Source organism: Cydia fagiglandana, chromosome 16 (genome assembly GCF_963556715.1).
Source record: "Cydia fagiglandana chromosome 16, ilCydFagi1.1, whole genome shotgun sequence".
NCBI lineage: Eukaryota > Metazoa > Arthropoda > Insecta > Lepidoptera > Tortricidae > Cydia > Cydia fagiglandana.
The window spans coordinates 4,513,424-4,527,439 of record NC_085947.1 but is presented as its reverse complement, the minus strand read 5'-3'; the positions used below and the strand labels follow the sequence as shown (position 1 = coordinate 4,527,439).

The 14,016-nt window shown below is 40.3% G+C and overlaps 1 protein-coding gene across 1 annotated transcript; it reads left to right on the top strand.

Moving 5' to 3' along the window:
- The first annotated feature begins 51 nt into the window (after positions 1-51).
- On the top strand, positions 52-7,752 carry LOC134671771 (thrombospondin-4-B-like). Its single transcript, XM_063529602.1, has 7 exons — positions 52-85; positions 351-596; positions 1,489-1,597; positions 3,479-3,688; positions 5,082-5,265; positions 6,310-6,547; positions 7,638-7,752. Exons 1-7 carry the CDS (start codon positions 76-78, stop codon positions 7,739-7,741), a joined length of 1,101 nt encoding a protein of 366 aa, XP_063385672.1. The 5' UTR covers positions 52-75; the 3' UTR covers positions 7,742-7,752.
- Positions 7,753-14,016: the final 6,264 nt, after the last annotated feature.

Below are 14,016 nucleotides of genomic sequence, written 5' to 3'. Positions count from 1 at the left end.
TACTATACTAATTAGTATTGTTAATAGTATTGTTATTATTTTTCAGATTCAAAGCATAAGGTTGCTCTGGCCGGTATGATACATGGTATGTACATTTTATTTACTTCTTACAAAATCAATACACTAATAGGTACATAAATTAAAAGATTCATACGCCATATACATTTTTCCTCAAATAAATGAAAAAAATATCAATATATCCGTTATAAAATTAGTGATAGTTAAATCCTTTTAGCAAAAACCAGTCAAACTGAAAATGTTCCTTTGAATATAGTATCTCATGTCAGTCAATGATATAAATTAGTATTGGTTGTTTAATCCGAGTGGTTATTTAAACTGACTATTTTCAGAAAGTGATTTTTGGCCAGGCCACTACCGAAAACCTCGAACGCCAAAACCAACAGTTGACGTAAAATGGCCGACAAGACGTACGAGACCGAAATCTACACCAAAAATGCCGCGGTTAACCAGTAAACCACGAACCGAGAGGCCGACTACGAAGGGTACCATTACGAAGAGTACCACTACGAAGAGTACCACTACTACTACAGAAGCTACCACCACCGATCCGTCGCAATCGAACGAAGATAATAGTGGTAGGTATAGTTCGTAGGTTTCTATTAGAGCCCTATACTATCCTCTCCCTAGCTGTTTTATGTTACAGCGACAGCGATTTACAGTTAAGAGCTGTTGGTGTGATCTCTGGTGACTGACATAGCCAATTTTAGCAGTGAATGCCCCACACTAGCTGCAGTCAGCACTCCTCCGATGGTATTTGTAAATGCCACAGGTGGTATGGCTTTTGCTCGTAGCGTCGAGTTCTGTGCGCCGCACGGCCTCAAACTAACGCACCTGTAGACCTTAGCACATGATTGACGCGACAGTAGGTATTATCTTGCAGCGAGATAGACTACACGTCTTTTTCTAACTATGTTAATTAAAGTGGGACGGGTAGTCTATTTCGCCGCGAGATACTATCGCGCCAATCATATGCTAGCCCGACTGCTTCTGCATAATATGATATGCTTCCAATGAGGACAGAGCGGCTACCGTGAAAACCGAAATTCGCAAATTGCGGGGATCTTTCTCTTTTACTCCAACGAAGGCGTAATTAGAGTGACAGAGAAAAATCCCCGCAATTTGCGAACTTCAATTTTCGCGGTTATAGCCCAGTTGTCAAGATTCTTCCAAGACGTTGGCTCTGTATAATCCCTTTTCATATTTAACACATGTTTGAACCAAAAATTGGCCGCCTTGCTTGCGCTTTGCATTTTGCAGTTCACAGCAAAATATGATTGACTTCACGATCAAGTTGAAGCCATCATGAAGTATGGATTTTGTTATAATATTGTTGTGTTGACTTTGTTATATAAAATTGCGTCGTCATCCCTATAGTCTGTGCGGAAAGAAAAGAATCGTAAAATGTAAATGGGCTGCCTTACATTCCGCTCTTTTTCCGCACAGATTCTAGGTGTTATTTTTTTGCAGACGTGGAAAGGATAGACGTAGATATATGTCCAGACGACGAAGACCAAGAAACTGCTATCGAAGTGCCAGATTCCTGCGCCAACGTCAGCAACGAAACAATATCTAGTTCGTCAGTATGATATGTCTATACCATGATTCATTATGGCTACTCTACAGGATAGGCGAACGCCGGCCACTCCAAGGGACGCATTTATGCGTTAGGGAGCAAGTGATATTGCTATCTCATTCTACCGCATGGCTGCGTCCCTTGGAGTGGCCGGCGTTGGCCCATTGTGATATACAACAGATGTCCCATATGAGTCGGTTAACTTTAAACTCGGGTAAATCCATCTGTCAGATTATGAAAATTTGGTATTAAGAAAAGGTAATAGGGTAGATGTTTGCTGAGAGGGTCGAATGGATTTACCCGAGTTTGAAGTTAAGCGACACATATTTGCTTGTGCTAATGATAATAACTTGATAAGCTATTAGATAATCCAGGGATCTAGTTTTATTGTAAAGTCCTTATTGTCTCCGCACATAAGGGAATGAGCATAAAACACAATTTTACGATACAAATTCGTGCCGAACATTCATGTAGTCATTGACATATCTAAGGACAGGTCTTACAGTATAGCGGTGTCATGCCCACGAATTCAAGCCAACCGTGGAATCTAACGCCACAACGCGATTGGTTTATGAGATTATGAGTTCGCATCATGCGCGCGACTGGTCGTAACTTGTTGCGTTAGACTACACATCATCATCATCAGCCTACTCTCGTCCACCGTTGGACATAGGCCTCTCCTATTGCACGCCACTGAGCACGATTTGCGGCAACTCTGATCCAGCTCTTGCCAGCCGCCTTGCGAAGGTCATCGCTCCATCTAGTCTGCGGGCGTCCTACGCTACGTTTGCCGATGCGCGGCCTCCACTCGAGAACTCGTCTACCCCAACGGTTATAGGTTCTACTAATATGACCGGCCCACTGCCACTTCAGCTTGCTATGCCGACGACTTTTAGTTCTCTGACGGATGACTTCGTTTCGAATACGATCCCTCAGAGAGACTCCGAGCTTAGCCCTTTCCATAGCTCGCTGAGCGACTTTAAATTTATGGACCAGTCCTATCGTGAGTGGCCACGTTTCGGCTCCGTATGACGTTAGACTACACGATTGGATTAAATTCTTGTACTTGACCCCGCTGTACTGGCCCCATTCTTATTGCTCGTAACGCCTGTCCTTAACCTTTAGCCGCCCATTAGGGTGGTTCACGTTTGTATGGGAAAAATTCAAACTCTAGCTAGAAGAAGCGCCACCCTCTCATTTTGTTACACTTGTTCTGTTGACTAAATATGCCAAGTTTTGTAATCTTATCTCAACTACAAGGGGGTGCTCAAACACTTTGAAATTTTTCAAAGTTGTATGAAATCCAAAAAAATTAAGTTATTATTTTTTTGAGTTTTATGTAAGTAGTAGTTTTCACATTATTTGAAAGTGTGATTTAAAAGTTATTTGGTGAAAAACCATTTTTATTTCTATTTTTTATGATTTTTTTAGGTGAAATTCAAAAAATCTTACTTTTGAAAAATTATAAAAAATTGAAATAAAAATGTTTTTCTACTTAAAAACTTATAAATCACATGTGCAAATAATGTGAAAACAGATACTTAAATAAAATTTTGAATAATAAATACTTGTTTTTTTTGGTTTTCATACAACATACAAAATTTTCAAAGTGGTTGAGCACCCCCTTGTAGTTGAGATAAAATTACGAAACTTGGTGTATTTTATCAGCATAATAAGTGTAACAAAATAAGGGGGTGGCCCGTCGGAAAATAAAAAAAAATGTTTTTTGAACCACCCTACCGCCCATATGTCAAACCTTGCCAAGCAAAATGAAATTTTATTTTGTGAACACAACGTTCAAATTAGAATGGAACAGGATACCTTTTTATAGGTCTCTGGGCGGCTAGAGGTATGTCAATGTATTTTCATCAGTTGATCTTTCAGAGACTACATGAAGGTAGATTTGCACCCAGACTTCATAGAAGACGGGTCCCCAGTGTGGATGGTGTACAGCGGAGGCCAGAAGATAACGTCAAAAATACGGGCCGACGCCGGCCTCGTGGTGGGGTGCAAGGCCTACGCTGGCCTCGACTTCTCTGGAAACGTTGTTGTCAGGAATAGACATGATGATGACTTTATAGGAATTGTATTCGGGTAAGGCATACCTAAATATATAAAATGTATTTGGGAATTTTATATTACATATAGGTAATCATGGGTCAACCTCTGCTCGTACCCACGAACCCACGAAGAACCCCACGAACCCACGAAGAACCCCACGAACTCACAAAGAACCCCACGATCTCACGAACAATCCCACGAACCCCAAACGGACGAGACCCACGGAGGAATGATAACAAACTGACATTATTTTGATATTAAAATGTAAATCTGAATTAGCTTAAGACACTAGGTAAATATGAAACGTAATCTTGTGGTTATATTTATCCGAGTTCTATAAGGAAATATAAGTAAGGAGCTATTCTCATAAATTACGTCATTTCAAATTAGGGGGGGGGGAGTCTGCATAAATAGCATGACGTAGGAGGAAATGGGGTCATTCGAAACATGATTTCTGGATGATTTTAGGGGAGGGGGGTCAAAAATCGACAAAAATAGATTACGTAATTTATGTACAGCCCCCAAGGAAAGCGTGCTAGCTCCATACATGAGTTGTCTTACCAAAACGTGAGTTATTTCATAGTCGACATCTAGCATCAAGTTTTGGTAAGAAAACTGATGTATGGGGTCATCTTTTAATTACGTCACACGAATTTCTAGGTTTTTTGACCCCTCCCCCCTCCTTGTCACACTTTGTCACATTTGGCAAACCCCTCCCCCCTAGTGTGACGTCACATTTTTTCTACAAACACTCCAAATCGAATTAAGTAAGTACCTAAGTATTATTAATATTTTATCAAAATATTTTTGACGATATAAATATTAGTAATTTTATAACCCAAAACTGCTTAGGAAAGAAAATTAAACGAATAAAAACGATTATCGTTTTATAAACTTGTTATTTAAATGTACAGCGAATAAAATAATTTAAATAGATTTTCGGTTACTGATGAAGTTAAAATGACGTCACAAAGTTTGTGTCTCCCCCCTCCCCCATGTCACAATATGTCACATTTTCTTCCCTCCCTCCCCCTAAACGTGTGATGTAATTAATGGATGACCCCTATAGAGTTAGCACTCTTACTTATATTTCTCTATGTACCTTACTATAGTAACCGGTAACAGTATTAATGGTACAGTTAGCTGCAGAAGTTGCTAAGCGGGCGAGGTGTTCAACATTACCTATACACGCTCTTATTCCCTTAACAATAAGGTCGCGTCAAGATCATTTTGAACACCTGGCCCGCTTAGCAACTTCTGCTGACTGTACTGCATGATCTGTGACGGTACACAAAGAGACTAAAGGGTCACTTGCACCATTCACTAACTCGGGGTTAACCGGTTAAACCTGTAGTTGCCATGGTTACCAGTACAATTTGACACTGGGTTAACGGTGCAAGTGGCGCTAACTTACCTTTTCTTTCAGCTATCGCAGCAACAGTCAGTTTTACTTAGTGTCGTGGAAAGCGAAATCAGACAAGTACTGGATAGGCTGGCCTTCCGTGGTGAAGGCGGATGCGGGGCTGCATATTAAGCTGGTCAACTCGTCGACGGGCCCCGGCGCCTATATGAGGAACGCGCTTTACAGCACCGAGTCGGTTAAAGATCAGGTTATTATCAAACATTTTATGCTGCGTCTTAAGCCCCCTCCAGACTATGTGCGTGAATCGCGGCGCGACATCGCGGAGCGAACATATCGCGAAGTTGACGTATGACTCCACACTCGCACACTTCACGGCGATTTCGCAGTTTGGTTTGCGGCAATATGGCGGAAAAGCATCAGCTGATCGAGTTTAACTGTTAGTTATCTATGGCATCATACGTGATTTAGCTGTTTTTCCGTTTTGTTTTATTGTTAAACCGTAAAATATAGCTGTGTAATATAATATAATTCATATTTATCTTGCCACAGAGGAGCCAAAATATTATGTAATGTGGAGTCTTGCAAGTTCGCGCTTCACGTCTCCTTTGACGCGGGCCGAAATACCGACAAAAAACGGAGAACAAGGCGCGAAGGCTTGAACAATCTGCCAAATCGACGCCACACTTGCGTTCGGGGCTTCGCCCGCGATTCACGCGCATAGTCTGGAGGGGGCTTTACGTAAGCGAACAACTCGCGAACGCGGCGGGCCTAAGGCGTTCGCGTTCGCAACGAGATCGCCCACGTAGGACACTTCTATAGGTATCAAAGGATGGATTACCCCGCTTCGCTTCGCGTTCGCGTGTTGTTGTTCGCCTACGTAGTACGCTGCGTTAGCTGATTTGAAGCCTCGTTGTGAGCGGGATAAATACGGAATCACAAGTTCAGTATCACCCCGTTTCCCGAAAATGCAACATCACTAAGGTACACTTTATAAAACAATGTCCCCCGCCGCGTCTGTCTGTTTGTGTCTATGTATGTTCGCGATAAACTCAAAAACTACTGAACGGATTTTCATGCGGTTTTCATTTCACCTATCAATAAATTGATTGTTGAGGAAGGTTTTGGTGTATAATTTGTTAAGGTTTTGTTACCCATGCGAATTTAATCGGACTAATTTAACGGACGCCTGCTCGCGCTTGCGGTCATATCTGCCGTAATAAATGCGTTTTGTTAGAGAGTGAACCTTCTATACCTAGTACTATTATTAATTCTGTGTCAATGTCATTAACAGGTGAAACTCCTTTGGCAAGACCCAAACAAACAAGGCTGGAAGCACTTGCTAATATATTCCTGGCAGCTCATTCACCGGCCTCGCATCGGCCTCATCCGTATAAAGGTGTTCAGACTCGGCAACCTCATAGTCGACTCTGGAAACGTCTTTGATAAAACAATTAAAGGAGGCAGGATTGGAGTATATGCGTTTTCCCAGGAAACTATCGAGTGGCACAAGATGAAATACCAATGCAACGGTACGTGAGGTTTCATTTTGCACAGTCGCCATCAGATATATCTGAGCGGTCAAGGTGTTCACAATATCTGAACAAACACTCTAACGCCTTGGCAATAGAGGCGTGTTCAGATATTTGTGAGCACCTTGGCCGCTCCGATATAACTGATGGCGACTGTACCATCACGCTCGGCGATTGTTACGCCATTTATGTGTTTTACGAGCTAAATTGGTTGTTCCATACTTGCGCAATGGAGTGTCCAACTGCCGTATTCAAACTTCAAGATATTCACAAGAGACGACACGTACTAGATCCATTCTAGATATTACGTTACAGTTTAGATATCAACTAGTTCTCTTTTGCAGCGCAATTCGGGCAACCAATGTCACTTTTACGTTAGATAGAGTAAGATATCTATTAGACGTGTATTAGATCTCTAAGTCATATCCTGTGGAAATCGTTCAAGAGTATCTCCAGAACCGCGCAAATGTCAAATCTTAAAAATTATCGTTATCGTATCTTGGTGATGTCTAATAGATGTCTATTTCATAATCCGAATCGGGCCCCAATTTAGCTAGAACCTTAAATAGCGTAACAATCATGGAGCGTGATTGTACTTTAAGGGTTCTTTATTCTCTGAGGGATGTAGGTCATACATAGCAACTTTTACTATAGTGCCAACCACGAAATCTCGAAAAATAATCTGCTGTTTCATACTTTTCAGTGAATCAGAAACAATGTTTTCTATAGAACAGTTGATTTTTTTCGCGTTTTCGAGGTATGGTCCCATAGTAAAAGTTGTTCAGTGTGACCTAATATGTGGATAATGTTATGTGTATGAGGGGTGGCCCTCCGAGTATGGTCAGAGTTAACAATTCCACCCTGTATAACTTTCATCTTAATACCTACGATTTGACGTTCTAAAGCAGGCCACTGACGAGCCTTCCAAATAGATGCCGTTACAACGGATTCATCCAAATGGATGGCATCCTAATATTAAACATTGTACGTTTTTGACATTCACGGACCGATTTTGGATTGCAGCCACGCTATTTGGACTGTAGGAAGGCTCGTCAGTGGCCACCTTAAATTTAAACACTTCTTGTTTCAGATAAAATACCTAAGAACATAATGGCAGAACTACCTCCAGACTTACAAAAGATATCGGTCGTAGATAATTTTTACACTTGGAATAACGTAAGCGGGCCAAAATAAAATGAATTATTATTTGTCTCTCTTAAAAAAACTCACGGGTATATACATCCCGGTCATTTGATAGGCGTGCGTGGGGATACAGATCCAACACGTAGAGGCCCTTTGGAGAAGTTTGTGACGTTTATACTCCCGGTTTATCATTGTAATCTTTAGACTATTGCACGTTGGGCGCCAATGTGACGTTTCACGTCACATGTAGGTAGAGATAGATAGGTTAGAAATGAAAGTTTAATTTAGAAAAGATATTTAATATTATTTATAATTACAGGAAGTTAGCTAGGGTCGTGAGTTCGTAAAACTGAGCTGACACAGAGAAATAAATATAGAAACAAGTCCTTAAAAGAGGCACTTTCCTGAGGCTCTACATCGTAGGCGGGCCGTTGTAGATGGCTCCGCGGTACAGCGCAGGAGTCCCAGTAGGTCCAGAGTAAACTAGGATGGCTTCCCGCTGTAGTTCAGGATCCTCAGCTCGGAACGGAAACCTTCCAGATAGCAGAGCTTGCGCATAGCGCAACCCGGGGTAGTGCAGAATAGAGGGTTTTCAGGCAGGGTGCAGGCAATTTTCAAGCCAAGACTTGATCCCTAGTATTATTGGTCATATTAGAATATGCACACAACAGTGACTGCTACATCCGGCCCACAAGGAAAGAAATATCAGGAAAGTTAACCTTTCAGCATTATTTTAGTGTTCACGGATGAAGCAGTCAGAAAATAACAAATTAGTTAACAGCATGTTAACAGTATAAAAGAATACAACGTAAAATTATTCCTAGTAGTAACTTAAATGAAATATTCACAACACTTACCCGATCCGGGGAAATGTATACAGCATAATACCAATAAGGCACGATCTAGATCGAGTAAGTTAGGTAAATTATATTATTTTAGAGATATTTAGTATCTTATTTGCAAGAAATTGTCGTAAATGTTCATCAATTTTCTTCAAGTGACAGATTCCAGAAAACTATTTAAAAATGTTTTTTTTTTTTTTACAACCGGCCAGCACAAAACGCTTAGCGCAAACGAGGTTTTATAGCAAACCGTTACATACCCCCCTTTTTAGGTTAGGATTTTTGCTAAGAAAATCCGCTGCTAAGTCTCTATTTTACTTAATAGAAATACAAGTTATCAATCAGGCTTCACTCACAAAATACCTCTTCATACATGCAACACGCAGACAAACAAGCAACAAACACAACAGAAAAGTGTTTTTGCGTCCATACAGACTGAGTATTATACTTAAGCTAGTATAAAATACTCTCATATAACTATTAATAGATGTTAAATTCGTCTAACTCTAAACCTCAGTATCCAAGTTATTCACGCATACTATTCTTTATCATAAAACTTTGTAGAAGTCTTATATTCTAATATAATAGGCAAACAGCTCATTAACCGGTAGGGATTAATGGCAAATTAATTTTTCGAACTTTGTAGAAGTTCGTTAACCGGTAGGGGTTAATAAAAAATTAATTTGTACCTAATAATTAGAAAATTTAAAGAACATGATAGCGGTGTAGTTAGTAAGTATTAGTTTCATGAGGGTAGTTTCAGAGAATTAGATTATATACGTAGAGAAAGATAGCAATAACGGAAGGAATTAATTTTAACACTTATTATAGTTCGTTATTTCAAAATATTTGACATCATTTTGATCAGTCGCAGACTTTAAGTGAGATTCTAAAATATCCTCAAGTAGTATATTTAATTTAACAGTCTGGCTCTGAAGATCTTGTACTAAGCCAACTGAACCACCTCTTAGAATAACCTCGTATTCTAATTCGGCCTTTTGCAGAGATAGAAACTTAATAGGATACGCCATGATCAATTCAGACGAATTAGGTGAGTGTTGTGATTATATACACAGGTTTACACAGGTAGAAAAAAAAGTTTTAGTTTCGTAGTACGTGGCTTACATATTTGTTAGGAAAGTGAAGCTACTTTATAGTAAGAAAAAACCAAAATAAACCGATAAAGATAACCACGTACCAAGGAACTGCTCAAAACAAACTTAAACTAGGTACCTAGATATGAATGTACAGAAACTAGAATGACTAATGATAGTAATGAACCTACATGAACATCAGTGAAAACTAAAAATAAAATGCTAAGGACCTGTTTCGGTAGTGCTCAGCTCAGTTAAACCTAGTATGGGCGCCAATGTGACGTTTCACGTCACATGTAGGTAGAGATAGATAGGTTAGAAATGAAAGTTTAATTTAGAAAAGATATTTAATATTATTTATAATTACAGGAAGTTAGCTAGGGTCGTGAGTTCGTAAAACTGAGCTGACACAGAGAAATAAATATAGAAACAAGTCCTTAAAAGAGGCACTTTCCTGAGGCTCTACATCGTAGGCGGGCCGTTGTAGATGGCTCCGCGGTACAGCGCAGGAGTCCCAGTAGGTCCAGAGTAAACTAGGATGGCTTCCCGCTGTAGTTCAGGATCCTCAGCTCGGAACGGAAACCTTCCAGATAGCAGAGCTTGCGCATAGCGCAACCCGGGGTAGTGCAGAATAGAGGGTTTTCAGGCAGGGTGCAGGCAATTTTCAAGCCAAGACTTGATCCCTAGTATTATTGGTCATATTAGAATATGCACACAACAGTGACTGCTACATCCGGCCCACAAGGAAAGAAATATCAGGAAAGTTAACCTTTCAGCATTATTTTAGTGTTCACGGATGAAGCAGTCAGAAAATAACAAATTAGTTAACAGCATGTTAACAGTATAAAAGAATACAACGTAAAATTATTCCTAGTAGTAACTTAAATGAAATATTCACAACACTTACCCGATCCGGGGAAATGTATACAGCATAATACCAATAAGGCACGATCTAGATCGAGTAAGTTAGGTAAATTATATTATTTTAGAGATATTTAGTATCTTATTTGCAAGAAGTTGTCGTAAATGTTCATCAATTTTCTTCAAGTGACAGATTCCAGAAAACTATTTAAAAATGTTTTTTTTTTTTACAACCGGCCAGCACAAAACGCTTAGCGCAAACGAGGTTTTATAGCAAACCGTTACAAGTTTGCTGTTATGTAATACACCTGCTAGAACCCATTCACGGGTACAAATAGATACCCGTCAATCGGTCCCAACAGGCGTAGGGGCTATTGTAAATATAGTGGAGAAAAGTGCTGGTTATAGTGATGAATTTTGGCTGGTCAAAAGATTGGGCTATTGCTGAGAGGTCCGGACACCTGCCATAACAATGTTAGTACACGTTATCGAGGCAGGTGGTGACTCGCCGCTTACTAGATGGGCCCCTGAAACTGCCGTCGTAAAGACGAACGAAATGAATTATTTATTATTAATTCAAATAATTTTATTTTTTATTCGTAACTATCCATTTTTAATCGCAAAAATCTAGGTATGTATTTAAAATTATTTAAAAACATTCATTATTATGAATTATAAACAAACATCAAGGATTTGCCGATACCGCTCAAGCTAACAAGTATCTCAGAAAGATAACAGTCAAGGTATTATAAACATGGATAAAGTACTAAAAATATGTACACACGACCTTTATGTCCATAAATGAAGGCAGTGTGTACGTATTTATTTATAGCACATTGTCTATATCGATATTTAATACTATCGGCTCGAAATATAAATGAAATAGTAAAGATATGTGACGTTCCACGGAAAGGGTACCTTATGGCGACTGGCGCCGCGATTCGGGAAATGAATTAGAGATTCACTAGATATGAAATAGTGAAGATATGTGCCGTTCCACGGAAAAAGGTACCTTGGCGGCTGGCACTTATATCACATAGCGCCGCAGTAATATTGTAGTGGCGTTAATAATAGCGTTAGCGCCACCCGCCATAAGATACCTTTACCCGTGGGACGTCACATATCTTTACTATATCGCAGCGGTTCTCAAACTTTTTTGGTGACGGAACCCTTTTGGAAAGCGAAATATTTGACGGAACCCCAAATTAAAAATATTCCTTCGTCACTGTGGACCAGATATACCTATAGAAGTGCTGGTTTTTTTCTTATTATTACAAGTATTTTCGCGGAACCCCAACAGAGGCTTTGCGGAACCCTAGTTCCGCTGAACACACTTTGAGAATGGCTGCTATATCGTATCTAGTTAATCTCTAATTCATTTCCAGAATAGCGCCGTATGTCTGTACGTGAGTACATGTTGTACATAATTACGTATTTTCATATAAGGTGGCTAGTTATTGAAGGGCGGCCAGTTATTGAAACCTTATACGTATACTAAAATTAATTCTGATTATAAATAGGTGAATAGAATTAATTTTTAGTTTAAAGTGCCCAGTTATTAACCGGTGACAAGTACATAATTGACGATTTATCCTAACATATAATTATAAATTACATGTTTTTAATATTTAAGGTACTAAAGACTAAAAAGGATGACTCACGTTAGACCGGTCCGGGCCGGAGCTTCCGGAGCTTACTTTTCTATGACATGATACAGGCGATCACGTGATGCTTTCCATACAAAACGATGCGCCGAAAGCTCCGGCCCGGACACGGCCCGGTCTAACGTGAGTCAGCCTTAAGGCCTGTGCACACCGGTTGCGTGTGCGTGACGTGCACGTGCGCGTGCGGAGTTGTAGTATACAGATCCTTATGAGAGATGGCACACCGCTTGCGTGACGTGTGCGTGTGCGGCTCCAACATTTTAGCGCACGCACACGCGCACGTCACGCACACGCAAGCCGGTGTGGCTCGGCCTTAAGAAATAAGAGTTAAGGCCGAGCCACACCGGCTGCGTGTGCAGCACGTTGCGTGGCGTGCGCTGCGTGACGTGCGCAGCACCCCTGTCACACCGGGTGACGCGCACGTCACGCAGCGCACGCCACGCAACGTGCTGCACACGCCACGCAGGCGCACGCTGCAGCTCAGTCATGCGTGCAGTAAAATAAAACACTCCTGCGACAGTACCTACATCATGTTATTATAACTCCCGTTGCAAATGGAAGCTGCTCACCTAATGCCGCCATTGCAATTAGAAGAAAAAAATGTCTCATATTTGAATCGAGATAGTTGAGAGTACATAATATTGTTCACCGACGCAAAATAGTTCACAATACAACAACCTTGTTTTCCAATAGTATCGTTAATACCTAAAATCGATTCTTTCCCACAGGCCAAATTATTTTTTTTTATACGTATTTGTGGTAATCTTTGTGCTATATCGTAGTTTTTCTTTTATCACTGAATCCGTATTAAAAACCAGCACGCGCACCGGCCGAGTTGTAAATAAATACAAGTGGCTGCGCGTGTACACGCACAGCACCTATGCAGCACCGAGCTGTGCGTGTCCGAACCTGCTCGGTTCGCCCTCTCATAGGGAACGCAGTTAAACACAACGTCATCACTGCACGCAACGAAGCGACGTTGCCGCTCCGCTGCGTGGACGCGTGCACGCAGCACGCAGCCGGTTTGTCTCGTCGGAGCTGCGTTGCGTGCAAGTCACGCGTACGCGCACGTCACGCACACGTCACGCAAGCGGTGTGTCCTCTCTTATGAGTTTTCATATTCTACAACGCAGCGGGACGCGTACGTGCACGCGCACGTCACGCACACGCATCCGGTGTGGTTTGGCCTTTAATCGAGTTAGTAGGTACTTGTAATTAATAAGTGATTTTCACCAAGTAATTAATTTGAACACAATCTCGGAACTAGCTTTGTAATTGCTTAATTGAGAAAGCAGAGTGCTCCATCGAAGATGCATCGCTCTCTTATAAATCTTATAATACACTTAATTTTGTGTTGTACTATAGTACATTTCAGCAATGGTAAATATTTGGTTTGTTATTATTACATTTATAGTAATACATAAAACATAATGTGGCTTTCTATTAGAGAAGGGACCTAATGCATGTGCAATAAAGACCATTTTATCAGAATTTCTGATGGAGTTTCAGATAAAAAGGACCTTATTGCACTTGAAGCTTCCCCTTCTGTGATCGAAAACCACTATTTTGTATTAAGTAAAATACAGATGATACTCCTCGATACTTATTTAAAAACTTATAAAGTAATAAAAGAAAATGTAGAGAAAATTGATTCTACTTATTTAATGCTGATACTAATAAATAAATAGGTATTTTGAATTAGTTTGAATTGGGATTGAAGTATCATTGATACAACTGACTTTTAATTTTACTTACCTTTCTCACTGTTTTTTTTAATAAACATCGCCTTACACCTAGAGTTAGCCCAAGAAAAGTCTGTAACGATTTTGATAGCACACGCATTGCTAGTGTTATTTATACGACAA

Excerpts from the sequence above, each read along its gene's own strand:
- LOC134671771 (XM_063529602.1), top strand. Across the intron at positions 597-1,488 it reads ATCGAACGAAGATAATAGTG|ACGTGGAAAGGATAGACGTA; the intron begins GTAGGTATAGTT and ends ATTTTTTTGCAG. Across the intron at positions 6,548-7,637 it reads GATGAAATACCAATGCAACG|ATAAAATACCTAAGAACATA; the intron begins GTACGTGAGGTT and ends TTCTTGTTTCAG.